The following is a 16,699-nucleotide window of genomic DNA, read 5'->3' as shown; positions in this document are numbered from 1 at the left end:
CTTTAAAAATATATTCAATTCTTAAAGTAGACACAAACATTTTTGTAATGTTATTCTTGTTTAGGTAATGTTCAACAATTGGTTGGAATGTCCGATGACTTCGATGTCGAGAGCTCCACCACAGTTGAAGGTACCATTGACAGTTTCGCTGTCACATTTGACGATATTGAAAGCACGGCACTATCAAGTTCATCAACTGCTGAAGATTTTGAAGAAGCTTTAATACAGATGTTCACTGTCCAATGTCAATTATATTCAGGATCAAGTGGTCTTTACACCAATGATTACGAGGGTTCTGCAAGTGGGTATGAGTCTGGCACACGAGTGATGGATGTGGAGCCATACTGTGGACGGGCTTCTTTGAAGAATCCTAGTATAATTTACGCAGCAGGAGAAACTGAGTCATCTAATGGAGAGACTGTTGACGTAATCGATGCTATAAAGAATGGAAAGGTAATGATGCTTTATTATAATATGCTTAGCACATTATCATAAAGAAACTGACTGCCCAGAGTTATGGTAATTGCCCCTTGAGACAGTTTCTTCTTATGTTAGTCTTGTAATCTTTCACCGTTGGATTTGTCATGGAATAACGTAATAATGCATCCAGATGACGTGCCTTGCTAAATTGTACTGTGTATAGGTTTAATTTTTATTTATTGTTAAATTATTTAGTGCGTACTTTCTGCTCAACCAGAAAAAAAACCACAAAGCTTTTATGAGAAAGTGCTATTCACAAGATTATGGATACATATAAGGAACTTTAAGTTTGGTTTTATAAATCAACTGTCAGGATTTATTCACATGAAACAATATCAGGAATGAGAGAACAACAAACTATATCAACTATTCAACTTCACTGCCGAATGATTGTTTATGTGAAGTTTCTATGATTATGTATGATACTTTGTAATTTTTGTTACCTTCTTTGGGATAATTGTCAATATAATATTAAAACAAAAGCAATTGTTAATTTAATTGTTATATTCATTCCAGGTATGCTTTGCTTATAACGGAGCCCTGTCACAGGAAGTAAAGTTCACAATTCGTTGGAAACATTATAAAGATGGAGATCAAAGAAGTGAGAGAGTATACCGAGTGTCTAAACTGACAAAGACAACAAGGTGAGAATAATATTTTGTACACTAAATTGAGGCCTGCATTATTGAAAGTTATTGAAACTAATATTCATTGTTACATTGATTATTCATGGTTAATATAGATCACAATCATTTTATGTTTGAATACAATCTTACAATGTAGTAAATATGGACAGCTTGGATTCTATTATATCATCAACAATTTATATAATAGATAAATCAGCTACTCATAATACGTTTATATATTCAGCTATTAGGAATTTGAAAACATTATCCATTGGATAGATTAAACAAAATTTAAGAAACATTTTTTTAAATTAAAGCAAATCAATTGAATAGTAAATTTTAACTCATATTAATGTTATTTTAAATTTTATTTTCACAGTGGTTTGCCTTTGCCCATTGGAAATAAGTTTATCTGGACTTTAAAGACCTATATTATCTCATTGTCTTTTCCAGCATATTTTTTTGTCTATGTTTATTGTAATTGCTATATACGTGTCAATTATTGTATTTTTAATGAGGGAAAAGTATCAAATCAAATCGTAGCATCGTACCTGCATAAGAGTACGACACTGCCCTAAAAGATATCCTGTTATTAGTATATAATATATATAATAATATGTATTATTGTTAAATACTTGTTTATGTTAATCTTACATCCCTTATTGATTAATCGGATTGATTTACTTCTAGTTGGCATTATACGTGCTTCGATATGTACAGCTATATACAGCAAGACGAAGAACTCAATTTTGAGAGTAGTCCCGATTCTCCATTTGATGTTGAGGTCATTAGGCTTTGCCAAGATGGCGGTAACTTCTACATTGATAACTTGAATATTGGGTCCAGTGAAATAAAATGTAAGTCATTAAAGATACAGATATATCTGTAAGAAACCTTCCTGCCCAAAACAGAAAAATATGGAAATAAATCGTGGAAAGCGTGATGTCTGAATAACGGCAAAAGTTTGAAGAAAGAGGGTGAGAGAGAGAGGGGGGGGAGGGAGAGAGAGAGAGAGAGAGAGGGAGGGGGGGGGGGGGAGAGAGAGAGAGAGAGAGAGAGAGAGAGAGAGAGAGAGGGGAGTAGAGGAAGGGGGTGGGGTGGGGAAGTGTCTGTATTAAATTAATGTGAAAACGAAAAAAGCTTTTTTTGCATTTTCGAAAGAACATTTCCTCCTTTTAGTTCAACCTCTCCCTATCATTCAAGTTAAACAAGTAAAATTTAAGGCAAATAAACTAGGCAGATGTGATCGAAATGAAAATCACAGAAAATACTAAGAGTAGCCCAATATGAATTCGTTTGTATTAAAAGTATAGATTCTATACTAAAGATAGTAACGCTTGACAAGGAACTGATTTCTTCACTGTTTTTGTCACATGTAGTTTTCAGGTACAATGTTTTTTGTGTGGTTTTCAGATCTTCAAACTCGTCCTGCAGCTCGACCAAACGATATATTTGTTACAGAAGTATTCGTTGTAAAAGACACAAACAGCTTTAATATCACACTATTCGCAGAATATTGTGTCTACGGATTTCCTCTTCTCCAAGTTAGAGCTGCAAATATTACAAATGGATCAGTTGAAGACGAGAGTGATTACGTCGAATTTAGCAGCAATGATTGGCGAAATAGAACAACAATTACCGTTGAAAGGTTGATAGCAGCATCAAAGCCAATATATGGTACTTTCATGATGGAATGGAATGATAAAAGCTCAGGTAAGGTCATTTTAATGATATTACAATATACCTGTCACTAAAACATAATGTTAACAGCTGTAAAGAAGATGATAGTTGCATCAGAAACCTATGGAATAAAACGATTAAAAACCTCGTTTTATTGGCATCAGTGATGAATATACTGTACTCTGATGATAATTGATTATTTAGGTCAACTAACGGTACATCATCCACCATCACCACAATTAGAGTTACGAGCCTAATACAGAAATTGAGCAAAGTCATAGCTTAGTCCACTGATATTTCTCCACGATTAGGCATATTCAGAGTAAAGTAGCAGTATAGTGCACACAATCGGACTTTCACGTGTTGCACACTTCAGTTCCCTTAATAATTCTGTTCTATTTGACTTTTTAAATATACAGTTTCAGCCATTTTAGTAGCTTTAATATAAATCTTATAACACTCATAAAAAATGGTTCAGTTGATTTTTTACTTCCTTTTAATTTTTAAATTTTTTTCATAGCTGTATCTGCCACGTATTCAGCCAAACAAATGAAAGAATTGCTTGAAGGATATTTTTCCACTGGACTAGTGGCTGTAGAGAAGACGTCAACATGCTTTTCTTCTATCTGGAACATTGAATGGACTGAAATTGGTGGTAACCATGAACCTATAGAGGTAAAGGCAATGACTAATGTCTTTGCAAAAAAATTAAAGAATTAAACTAATTTAATTATTCAATACATATTATATGTGGCAAAAGAAAGAAAGAAAAAGAATAACATTTTGTGTTTTATTTATGGAATTTTCCATAATGTTTTTAGGTGCACCCGTGCGCTTACTATTCTCAGTAGTTCCTGAACAACATGTTCTATCTCCTTGTTTAGTCCTCAGTGCCTCAACAATCCTCGTAGAGAAATGTAATGTTATTTTCTAGGCACAGTATCCCAAGGCTCAGTAATTTGAGGAAATATACGTACTCAAGTGCATCTAATTATTCTTTATTTATACTTTACTATATTATGTTATACTCTAAATAAAAAAACAACTGTTTGATATTTTCAGATTAATGGAACAGGTTTAGTAGGTGATGACGTAGACATTACAGCTTCCACAGACGTTGATGGCGCACTAGTCCTTGCTCCTATTCCAGGTGACTACCTACGAACCCCACATTCATCGCCTCAAGTAAGTAGTCAAGATTAAAGTAAAGAGTTTTATGCTTGGGTCCCACTACAGACGCATGGACGTAACGCAACGTAAGAGATTTGACCAATCACAAGTGATGAAATATTCAAACTGTCGCTTGCGTTTACATTCTTGCGTTGTATCTCTAGTGGAAACCAAGCTGTACTGGTCAGAAATAAAACAAGAGAAAGCATAAAACTATTGAAAATAAACCATATTCGATAATGACCACGAAACAAAATTTAATTATTGAAAACAGACTCTTGTCAGATCTTCAGCCGTCAGTTTTTATTTTCATTTCAGGTTGAAGTTTATATAAATGAAGTGATCTCTAGTTGTGCCACGGATAATTGTACATTTGATTATAATGAAGATTACACTGCCGAAATAACAAACATTGACAGACATGCAGGTAAAATAAGCAAACTCGATTTCCAATGACTGCTAGACTTTGTGTATGTTGGAAAGACTAATGACTGATCTGACAGATTGTTTTGTTCCCACAAGGCGCAGCGGAAGTGAGTTGACCAATCACGTCACGGTGGATCGTCCGAACTGTCGCTGGTGATTTGTAAACTTACTTTTTGTTGCGATTAAGTCCTTGCGTTGTTTACTAAGTGAGAACCAAGTTCGAGGCAAACGATGTACGAATATTGGTTTTGGGCTGGTGGGGTTGGGGGTAGACAATATGTGTTGCGATAAACACGTATACGTCACAGAAGACGTGAGATTTTCTCAGACTAACTTAGCGCTTTTTCAAGTTAAAACTTCTTCCTCTGAAATAGCACCAGCCAGTGTCTTCCATAAGAAACATTATGTACACGTCTTATGTTTTCTGTTGATCAGGTTCTGAAGCTGAACAGACGACCATCACCATCACAGGCACCGGTTTCAGCGTAGAAAGTTCTGAGAACATTGTTACCATTGGTGATATAGCATGTGAAGTACAATCCTGTGGTGAGACTCAGATAGTCTGCGATGTCCAAAACGGAAAGGCGGGAATTTATGAAGTTGAAGTCAATGTTGTACCTTTTGGATATGCTGAAAGCAGTAGTGTGTATTAATTTACAATACTATATATTTCAAATACTTAATATGTTATATTGAAATTTTGTATATTTTACTGTTTAACTTTTTTTTAATTCTGGAAAAAGTTATTGATATGGCGATTCATACTTATTGTAATTCTTGTATTTGTACAGTATGCACATAAGAGGAGGCGCGACAGTGTGACTGACTTACTGTTTGACTTTGAATAAAATAGGCTAAAGGTTGAGTTGAGTTTTTGTTTTGTTTTTTATGATCGGACTACATAACTCATGATTTTATTCGATATTTCAGCTGATGTATCCTTTAACTACACTGTCAACATTACCAGTATTGAGCCAGAATCGGGTAGCGAATCAGGTATAAACATTAATTTCTCTCTGATATAGCAGACGTTTTGTTTACTTACATTACTTGTTTCCGAAACAGCAAAGCAAGCCAAGCTAATTCCTGATTAGAGGCTAGGTATTAAGACTAGGTATAAAGTCCCTCTTACAACAAAGATTCAATAGGGTTGTGGGCGGCTAGCTTGACCTTTTTTAAAACCACTAAGAGCTTCGCAGAAACAACTACATGTCAAAGTAAATAAACTTGACATTGATTAAATTTTTTTTATAGGAGGAACTGAAGTAAATATTTATGGTCACGGTTTTAGTAATATTCCAGAAGAGAACAACATTGCCTTTGGTAGTACACGATGTGTCGTCACTCAATCAAGCTTTAATGTTATCAATTGTACATTAGAAGTCCAGGTTAGCAAAACTATTTCTTTGTCATAGGCTTGAAATAAATGGGTTTCCTAGTATGGCTTATAGGATCCTTCTAGTAAAACACTTACCACTTATTTCATTTTCATTTATTTTGTCTCCTTACAATTACAAACAAAAAACAACATTTAAAACCAGGCAGAAACAGGATTCCTAAAAGCGAACTTAATAACTATTCATAGTAGGTATCATATTGCAATGATAAGATAAAAAAACCCATTTAGAATATAATTTCTATAAACATTAAAAATGCATAAAAATAATATATCAAATAAAATTCATCAATAAATAGCAAAATCTTACTTACAATCTTACAACAATTGTTGAGCGTGTTGAATACAATCGTATAGTCGTAATAGCTGTATTTATTTCTTCCGATAGTCCCTCCTCTCATGCACGCATAATGTGGAAAATTTAGTATTTTAAAGAATTTTCTTATTGCTTATTTCAAAATCAAAGCAAAACTAATTCAACTAAAAAGTCTTACATTTGATCTGTAATATGTACTAATCGAAAACAATAAAACACATACAATAATTATTATATGGCTTATTAAAGCTTTAATATTAACAATACATTTTACTGTTTCTTTTGAAGCATGAGTCTAGACGACGAAGATCAACAAATAAGGTAGATGTTTATGTTGAAATCGATAACCAATCGCACAGTAAGGACAATGCATTTACTCAAGATCCAGCTTTAACGCCAACAATATCAAGTATCTCACCAACTTCAAGTAGTGTTCTAGGTTCGTTATTCTTACTGAATTAATACAAATTTGTTGACTTTTTTATGATAATGGGTTCTTTTCAAAATCGTAACTCCAGTAGGTTTGGACAAGTTAGTTATCAATTCTAATATTCAATATTAGATTGGAGAATAACATTAGTTACAATTAAAGTGAAAAAAGATGTAGATGTAGGCCATATACATGCCTGCAGTCGCGTTTTTGTGGGATTATTAAACACCATGTTTGAAACTTGATGTGCATGTTTTACCTGTATGTGTGCGCGTGCAAAAGTTTTACTTTGAATGAAAAAGTGTTACTTGATTTACAAAGTGATGATTTTATTATCTTTTATAAGCCTATGAAAAGAGAAATTATGAAAAGTCAAAATTACTACAGAACTTTATTTATTTGAAAATTTGCGATGTGATGCGTTTTTCGAAATGTGTTTTTTAATTATTCATGATTTTTAAAACATTGTGTAGAAACAAAGTCAGGGCTATGATGTTGTTTTAAATAATTATATTTTTTTTTGGAATTGCCGCAAAACAAATTTTAATTGTAATTATTAGTTTTGTTTTCTTTTTAGGAGGAGGCACCATTGTTATACTTGGGTCAAGTTTTGGTAACAAAGAGCCTATGGTCACTATTAATAAACTTGAATGTTCTGTGATATCATTTAATGACACCGAAATTCAATGTACTATTCCTGGTAACGAACCTGGCATTTATGACGTGACGGTATCGGTGCCAGGAAAAGGTTATGCTAAAACTGGGTATGTTTCAAGCTATAATGCTTAAATAGAGATTTTATGAATGTGTCTTTTGATACTTGAAATGAACTACAGCATTAGCGTACATAATTTTTTTGTTGTTTTTGTTTTTTTTGTTTTTTATTTATTCAGTATAAATGTGCAAAAGAAAAACAAAACCGACACAGCGGTGACATGAGGCAAAACAAAATAAATTAAATTCTCAAAATGCAAAAGCAAAAAGCAAACATAAAATGTAAAAGGTATATCTTCCCAAGACAATACATTTCATCAAATTCTCCTTGAAAATTATTTTGTTTAAGTCAGTAAAGAAGGATTTAACTTAAAGTGGTTTTCACTTAAAATACTTTTAAATTTGAATTGTGCATTATGGCCATTGGGTTATAATAACATAATATAAATATCTAAATCTAATAAATAATAATTATTATAAATATTTATTTTTTCAGACAACAATTTTCGTATGATCTTGTAATTGAAGGCATCTTCCCTGATCATGGTTCTCTGCAAGGCGGTACAACGGTATTCATTACTGGTTCTGGTTTTGGCACTAATACCTCTTTGGTTGATGTAAGTTTTGGTTTTGTGACCTGTGACATCACAGATCTGAATGATGACCTGATTCAATGTACATCCGGGAGCTCGGGAGTTTTACATACTGTGACCAATCAAGGAAAACATGAAGGTATGTTTAATGCTCAATTAACAAATATGTCATTGGGATATTTAATAATGTAAAAACAAAATACGTGTGATTTACATTGACCCATTAAATAATCATCATTCTGGCAATGATATAATAAGTTTAACAGAGAAGTGTACATTCTGCTAAAGTCTAATCTTCTCTTTCTTCTAAATACACTTCCGTATATTTAAATGCATTCTTAAAACCAGCTGTTTAGGTTCAGGCATTTATCTATAAATTGCATTTTCTGCTCTCTTACAGATTATGGAGTTGGTTATAAGTGGGATCCACAGGTGTTAAAAATAATGGCAGGTGATACAGTGATGTGGCAATGGTCAACACCAGCTCTTGTTGACTCTGTAGGTTATACAGTTCAACAAACTGCAGATGCAGATTCGGTAGAATATGACGGTGAAGGGTTCTACGCAGGATCAAGGTCAAAAAGTGGTATGTGTTTCACTCATAACAAGTAGTTGTTTAAAGAGTGTTTGCTGGCATGCCCATGCCGTCTTCGTGTACAAAGGTTGGCCTCCAGGTCTTCATATTGATAGCAAGAGGCTATAGAAACAACTGCTCTGGGGTAACGCGATTTATCATGAACTATATTCAAGTATTATACATAGTAAATCATTCACAAGTATATAGAGTTGAAACTTAAGCGAGAAAAATGTTACAATTTCTTTCCTAGTTATTAAATACAGTATTTTGACATTAGATTTAAATTACTTTGTTACCATTTTAAATTTAATGAATATTTAACATTTTTTAAACAGGTACTTATACTTACACATTCAACAACGAAGGAGAATATTATTATTCAAGTGGTCCTGTAAATTCGGATGTTCCAGAAAAAGACAAATTCTATTTAACTGGAGTTATCTATGTTGCTCCATTTAGATCTGTCGCTTACCCACTATCTGTAAAATTGAATGACATTTCTGCCAACCATGATGTCAGTGCTCAGAGCAATACTCCAACTGATAGTAGTTCTTGCCCGGGACATGATGACACTATATCTGGTTGTTCTTCAGCAATGCCATTCATAAGTGACACCTCATTGTTCTCTTTTGCATTATTGGATTGTAGTACAGCTAATATTGACGTTATTACACCATTGACTGGCTCAGCAGAGCAGACTATAACTATCGGAGGATCTGGTTTCAGTGATGTGGCTTGTGAGAATGTAGTCATGATTGGGTATGATCACACATGTACTGTCATTTTCAGTAATGCAAATCTTCTTGAATGCACTATCGAAACCAATAACTCACTACTGGTTGGTTATTATCACGAGGTATCAGTGAATGTAAAGAATCAAGGTTACGCTATAAATGTTATTGATACGCTAGCAGCAAGAAGTTATATATTAGTACCTAGTATAACCTCTGTTGATCCATCTGGAGGTTCTTTGGCTGGTGGTACAGTGCTAACAATTGAGGGCAATGGGTTTTCTGCTTCATCGGTTGATGAATTGATTGTTTCACTTGGACCAGAGTCTTGTCTCATTCAATCATTTAACTACACTCATATAATTTGTGTCACCACTTCCCATGATGTATCTGGTCATATATTTAATGTTGCTATCGAATTAAACCACCAGTCATCCATCAACATCGGTGGTCAGCCTTTCAATTTCATCTACCAGCAGCATCTGACAATGCAGGTTCAAGACGTTTTTCCAGATACTATTAGTGGTGCCTTGACCACCATCTATGTAAATGGATCTGACTTTGGTGATGTCATCAGCGATATCACAATAACGTTCGGAAATGTTTATTGTGCTGTGGTTGCTGTAAATAGTGAAGAGATTGCGTGTGAAGTTGGCTATGTTCCAGCAGGTGAACTGCCAATCACGGTACATCGGAAGAGATACGGAAATGCAAACTTAGTCAATTTTGAAACTGTATGGGGAGATGCTGTTATCAATACTATCAGCCCACAACAGGGAAGTACTGAAGGTGGGACTCTGATTACTATCGAAGGGAGTGGATTCCATACTGATGACACATCTGTAGTAATAGATGGTGATGTTTGTGACATTACATTTGTTAACATTTCAATGGTCACATGCATCACAAACTCTCACTCAGATGCCACTACAAACCCTCTTGTTACATCGAATGGAGAAGAGTTCCCTACTCAGTCTTTTGAGTTCACATCTTCGGCAACTCCACAAATAACATCAGTTTCCCCATCGTCTGGAAATTCTGGCGACAGTATCACAATACGTGGAGTCAATTTTGGATCATCGACAGCAGACGTTGAAGTAACAGTTGATGGCGAAGATTGCACAGTTGTAGGCAGTGTAACAGCGACAGAGATTATCTGTGAAGTTCCATCACACGGCGCTGGAGTGTACATGGTAGAAGCTGCTATCTTTAACCTTGGGAAAGCTTCATCAGTGGTAAAATTCGAGTATATTCTCTCAATTACTTCAAGTTTTCCAATTGATGGTAAACAAAGCTTACTTGTTGCAATATTACTTCAAAATGAAACCTAATATAATACAAAAGATAAAAAAAATGATGAGACGTTGTGATCATTATTATTGTTATGTCTCATTATTTTTATTCTTTAGAATCATCAGATGACAAAATATTTTATGGTTATTTTATCCCTCTGTAAAATATGTTTAAATTAATCTATTTAGACCCTAACTGAATTATATCATGACAAGTTAAATAATTAGTAATCTTACAATTTGTGTATTACATCATCTTATGTGTGATCACTCTTTGAATGTTTGCACCATTTTCTTTAGGGAAGAAACAAAAAAAACATTTGAATTTTCATCTTTTTTGCCAGAGTGAAGTAGATGCGATTTTAAATGAATGATTCTAGTTTTGTAAACATAGTTCTATTTCATTACAGGAAGTTTCGCTGGAACAAAAACACTTAACTTAACAGGTTCTGGTTTCGACGAAGATAGAACAAAGGTAACAGTTTGTGGTAACCCATGTGATGTCACATCAGGAACATATACATTTGTTCAGTGCCTAATACCGGCCAATGATGGAATTGGTAAGTTGTTAGCAATTTATTTACTTTTGTTAATAACTACTGTTATTATTTTTTTAAAGGAATTATTTATTTTTAGAAGTAGTGAAGAAAACACAGCATTAATTATTACACAAATACGTATATGGAGTACTAATTTTCATCCGAGATAGTGTACAATGTTCTTACCTCTCTCTCTCTCTCTTATTTATTTATTTATTTATTCCCTACCTTCTAGTTTATTATATTATCTCTCTTTGTTAACAGCTTCGTCTACAGTATCTTGTGACATTGTGGTTTTGGTTGACAGTGGATTGAATGCTACCTTGTCGGATGCATTCACTTACAAGTCTTCTCTAACAGCTAGTATCGACTCAGTAGAACCAACAAGAGGAGGAACGGGTGGAGGAACCAATTTAACTATTACTGGAACTGGGTTCAGGTATTAAAACTTTAGTGTAGTTGTTTTATTGTGAACATATTACCCACAGAAGTTATTTACAAGATGAATAATACAATAAGTTGTATAACAAATTAACATTTTAATATGTTATTGCAGGTCGTCTGGCAATGTGGTGACTCTTGATGGTTCTGAATGCATCATTTCCTCTGAATCGACTACTGTGATAGAATGTACAACAGAAGAGCACCAAGGTTCCATCAAAACTCATGCCAGAGTCGTGACAGATGACAATGACAACATCGCCACACAGGTAAGCATGCAGGCCATTTGACTCCTTGGCCTTTATACAGTACGTTATCGCCATAAGGTGCATTTGATCTGTATTAATGTATTGTCCATATTGCTAATCATAACTTATAGTATTATAGTCTGACAAATAATCGTTTACGTCGTAACTGGAAACAGAACATGCATCAGGCCACTTTATAGTTTGTGTTATCTTCAACAGGACAATGCTGACTATTATTACATAGACGTTTGGTCATCTGTTTGGACTTGGGGAGGACTTGAACCTCCCATTGCAGGTGACTTTGTCATAGTACCTGCCGGACAAACACTTCTTTTAGATGTCAATACACCTATACTATCAATGCTTTTGATTGAAGGTAATGTTTATTTTAATGTTATTTTCATTTATATTTAAATTAGCAACTTAGACATCTCTGTATTCAACAACATTGTAAAAATATGGAAAAGAAACACTAAAACAGTTTAAGTTTAATTGTTCTTTTGCTTAGGAGGTGAATTTATTTTCGATGAAAAAGATGTAGAGTTACATGCAAAAAACATTCTCATCACTGATGGAGGATTGTTACAAGTTGGCACGGAAGAAGAACCATTCCAACACAAAGCAACCATTATGATGCATGGTCACCAGAGGTCACAAGAACTTCCTCTTTTTGGCGCCAAGACTCTTGCTGTAAGAAATGGAACGCTTGATCTTCATGGTAACTACATTTCCTATTTTATAACATTAACACCATTTCCATGTGCAACCTGAAAACTGGCAAATGTTTATTTCAAAGTCAGATATTTTGTTGCTATTTAAAATGCATTCTAAAAACTATAATTTCTTTTTAGCAAGACGTTGTGGCTCTAACAACACAATAGTTTAATTTTGCGAGAATATGTTATTACTATAACTATACTACATGTTTTACATTTTATATACAATTTAAAAATAATTTGAAACCTTAAAGGCCTACTCTTACCCACCACAGAAATGTTACTAAACTAGACTAAACAAATATATGTTTATTGTCTTGTTTATGTTAGTTTACCAGTCGACGTTTCGATTTTTGTTTGCGAGTTCAAATTAGTATACGTATGAAACGCCATATGTGCCAAAATATTATGTTTTTACTAATCAAAACACAGTCTAAAACCTAGACTAAAATAAGACATGCTTACACACTTCTCGTTATTTTTTAGGTATCCCAGTTCCTGTTACATGGACGTATCTGGCACAAACCGCTGTGACTGGAAGCACTACCCTTGTGTTAGAACAATCTGTCACATGGAATGTTGGTGATCAGATAGCAATTGCTTCCACTGGGCATCGGCATAGTCAGCGAGAAAATGAAATGGTTCGAATTGTTGGTAAGTATCGAGTAGCCTAAGTTAGCGCCTCAAATAAAAATTCTGCATATGTCACTGATAATTTCGTCATTCACAGATTATAATAGCCAATTGAATAGTCTACAATCTTTATGTTTAGTAGTAATTTTAATGTTTAATAGAAACAAAAATGTAAAGGCATGTATTTAGTATAATACCAACATAAACAAAATTGCATATACACTCTACTTTGTATACAGTACTTAATAGTAGAAATAAGTACAAATGCACACTCTAACCCATCTCAAACGTAGGCCTACCATTGAAGAGTCTTGTTCGTATTCAGTCGGCATATTCATTTGAAAGTTCAATATACATATATGGATAATTTTTTAATTTATGATAGATATATCATCTGATGGACTAACACTTGAAGTTGAGCCTGCACTTCAGTATGAGCACATCTCAATTGAACAAACTCTAAATGGTGTGTTTTTATCAACTAAAGCTGAAGTTGGTCTTTTGACCCATAACGTTGTCGTCCGTGGATCAGTGCAAGACGAATGGACAGAGACCATTGAAGCATGCGAGGAAGAATTCGACACCAGTAAATTGGTTATCCGCACTTGGCGGATAACCCCTTGTTATTGTCAGGATCTTTTTTTTTTTTTTTTTTTTTTTTTTTCTATGTTATTCTTCTTTCTTTCCCAGAATTTTGTGTCACGTGTATCTCAAATTCTGATCAACATTACATTGTATAACTTTGTCAGAAGATTTACCTCTATCTGTAGAAGTGCAGGACAGTTCGTTTTTTTACTTTAGAGTCGCGCAGCGTAAGCTACGCGCGATTTTATGAATTTTGCGTATTTAACATAGACTAAAAACCAAAAGTCATTTTGTAATGACACTTGGTGAACATTTAAGTCATATCAAGTGCAAACTTTCTATGGATTAAAAATGGCATGTTTCACAAAAAGTTACGCGCGCACGCGCGTTTAAAATTTCAGAATGCGTAAAATCAATTTCTAATCAACTTTCTACGCGTTTCAGGTCATTTTGAGCATTTCAAAAATTCCCACGCGTGCGCAATATTTTTACGCGCACGTGCGCACGTAGCGCAAAAACAACTTTTTTTTGCTTGATTTTTGTTTTTTCAGCCTTTTCTAGTAAATTTACCAATTTTCAATCAATTTCGACTTAAAATCACGTCAAACGAGCACGTAGAATTAAACAATTTGCGCGCGTTTTTAATGAAAAAGTTAAAAAATTTGTCAAAATTTTGCCTTTTTTAAAACAGTCATAGATTGTAAACTACGTGGTGAACTTTTTTAAAATTGCATATTCTGGAAGTTGATGAGTTGTAGATATCGAATCATGCATCGATATGGCTAACCAGACATTGTGACGTCATCGTATGGCCACTCGAATATAAAATATAGGATTTTTGTCTCTTTCGCATAGCTCATCACATTTAATAGAGCGCATCTCCACTTATCCGTATTCCATTTCCCCCCATTTTGTTATATTGTCTAGGCCAATCAATTATCTTTCGCATAATCTACCATTTTTTAAATTGTGATGACGTCATCATGTCCAAAAGCGTCAATAACTTGGGTCCCTTATTTTCACCTATTCTGCACTGTATGTAGTACGTATACAGAATATAGTGTATACCGTATATACTTTGACGTGACGCAAAATAGAGAGCGCACTAACATTTTTACAATGGCATAATCGTTTTTCTGCGCGCAATATTCTAACGTATGACGTGCACGTGGCTTTTGCGCTGCGGATAACCTAACTCGTCCGTAGTGACGAGTTCAAATCTAGTGTTTCTTTTATTCTTGATTTTAACGTATACGTATTACAGTACATAAACAAACATAATGTTCATGTTTTATGATATTTAAAGCATATACAAATAATGAAAACAAATCGAATGTACACTATTATTATTTATTTGTTTTGCAGATCAATTTGCAACACAGACATGTTTCCAGGGTCGATATGGCGAAGAGATTGGTAGTGATCAATTTGGATCCCAGATAATGCTTTTCGGAAAATATCAGAATCAACAATTGGTTATAGGCCGTATTGAGTACGTGGAGGTGACGCACGCAGGACAAGCATTCCGTCTAGGACGGTATCCGATCCACTTTCATTTAAATGGTGACGTCAGTGGATCTTATGTTCGTGGATGTGGAATCCATCATACCTTTAACCGTGCAGTCACAATTCATGCCGTAGACAACTTGTTAGTTGAGCATAATGTTGCATTTGATATCATGGGGCACGCATACTTTATGGAAGACGGTATTGAGATGGGAAACACTGTCCAATACAATCTTGGAGTCTTTGTCAAAAGTAGCTCTAGTCTACTTAACGTTGACGTAACACCTGCTGCATTCTGGGTAACAAATCCAAACAATACTGTGCGACATAATGCAGCTGCTGGTGGATCACATTTTGGGTTTTGGTATAATATGCCGGCACATCCAGGTGGCCCTTCATATACAACATCAATGTGTCCTCGTAAAATGGTTATGGGAGAATTCATAAACAATACTGCCCATTCCCAAGGTTGGTATGGAATCTGGATTTTCCCAGAATATCATCCAATGGAAGGTGGACAGTGTAACTCCAACACACCAACGCAGGCAAAGTTTTACAGTCTAACGGCATGGAAGGTGGAACGTGGCGCCGAGGCAATTGCCGTCGGCGGTGTCCAGTTTCATGATTTTTTGATTTCAGATGCTGATAAAGCAGGAATTGAATATCAATCAATTGATAGTGACATTCCATTTGATAATGATGGGGCACTTGTCAAGGATTCCACAATTATTGGATATAGTGCCATATCGAATGCATCCGAATGCACATCAGCTGGTATCCATGGTCCGAAGAGTTCTGGTCTGACCATTGATGGTGTCCAGTTCATCAATTTTAATGAAGGCCGTTGTGCAGCTCTGCGTGCTTGTGCTCATTGTAAAACAGATCAAGGTGGCTTCCACACACGAGTGAAAAATCTTGAGTTTACCGACTCTCCAAACAAGGCTGCGTTCCAATGGCAACATGAGCATTGGTTTGAAGATTTGGATGGTACACTAACAGGATCAGCCAATCATATTGTATTACCCAACAATCCTAATCTTCCACCAGCTCATTGTACTAACGATGATGCATTCAGTTTAGATTTAGATGGAGTGTTTTGTGATGATACGGTAAAACTTCACCGCATGGCATTCAACGGTGTTTCTCCATCCTCTCTTCTTTATAAAGATACCTTATTCACGAATCAACATGGTACAAGCCGTATACCATACCATAAGAAACGTATAACACATCCTGAAGGTTGGATGATAACATTAATAGAGGGAGACACATACAACTTCATTTTCGAAGACGTTGATCATGTGACTAACATTACGTACAGCGCAGGTTTCTATAATTTCAACGATGGTGACTATGTTGTTATGAATCATAACTTTACACAAAGTCCTGATGTGTTTGCAACGATCGGGTACATTACAAACAGCACAAAACAAATGGTGACATACGAAAACAATAGCTATGGAGAATATTACTTTAATAATGATAATAACAACCTTTATTACTTAGGTAAGTTGCAAATACAGTATATATAATATAAAGTAGCACGAAAAAAGAAAAAAAATGCTGAAGTTAGCTTTATCATAGAAGATATCACAATGCA

At 34.7% G+C, this 16,699-nt stretch overlaps 1 protein-coding gene across 1 annotated transcript in view; it reads left to right on the top strand.

Moving 5' to 3' along the window:
- Nucleotides 1-157: 157 nt before the first annotated feature.
- LOC144836178 (fibrocystin-L-like) overlaps nt 158-16,699 on the top strand; it is a 28,089-nt gene continuing 11,547 nt past the window's right edge. The window contains exons 1-23 of the mRNA XM_078691410.1: nt 158-453; nt 997-1,124; nt 1,797-1,963; nt 2,520-2,819; nt 3,307-3,461; nt 3,849-3,971; nt 4,275-4,383; nt 4,818-5,024; nt 5,313-5,378; nt 5,637-5,770; nt 6,383-6,533; nt 7,102-7,288; nt 7,735-7,970; nt 8,232-8,417; nt 8,744-10,423; nt 10,842-10,991; nt 11,235-11,409; nt 11,527-11,680; nt 11,879-12,035; nt 12,168-12,377; nt 12,862-13,029; nt 13,394-13,594; nt 14,959-16,605. Of these exons, the coding sequence (XP_078547536.1) occupies nt 229-453; nt 997-1,124; nt 1,797-1,963; nt 2,520-2,819; nt 3,307-3,461; nt 3,849-3,971; nt 4,275-4,383; nt 4,818-5,024; nt 5,313-5,378; nt 5,637-5,770; nt 6,383-6,533; nt 7,102-7,288; nt 7,735-7,970; nt 8,232-8,417; nt 8,744-10,423; nt 10,842-10,991; nt 11,235-11,409; nt 11,527-11,680; nt 11,879-12,035; nt 12,168-12,377; nt 12,862-13,029; nt 13,394-13,594; nt 14,959-16,605 (6,916 nt within the window). The 5' untranslated portion in view covers nt 158-228. The remainder of the gene's footprint in view (nt 454-996; nt 1,125-1,796; nt 1,964-2,519; nt 2,820-3,306; nt 3,462-3,848; nt 3,972-4,274; nt 4,384-4,817; nt 5,025-5,312; nt 5,379-5,636; nt 5,771-6,382; nt 6,534-7,101; nt 7,289-7,734; nt 7,971-8,231; nt 8,418-8,743; nt 10,424-10,841; nt 10,992-11,234; nt 11,410-11,526; nt 11,681-11,878; nt 12,036-12,167; nt 12,378-12,861; nt 13,030-13,393; nt 13,595-14,958; nt 16,606-16,699) is intronic.

This window comes from Antedon bifida, chromosome 2, assembly GCF_963402885.1.
Source record: "Antedon bifida chromosome 2, ecAntBifi1.1, whole genome shotgun sequence".
Classification (NCBI taxonomy): Eukaryota; Metazoa; Echinodermata; class Crinoidea; order Comatulida; family Antedonidae; genus Antedon; species Antedon bifida.
Note: the sequence above shows the minus strand (reverse complement) of the source record. Positions and strands in the feature narration are given on the sequence as shown.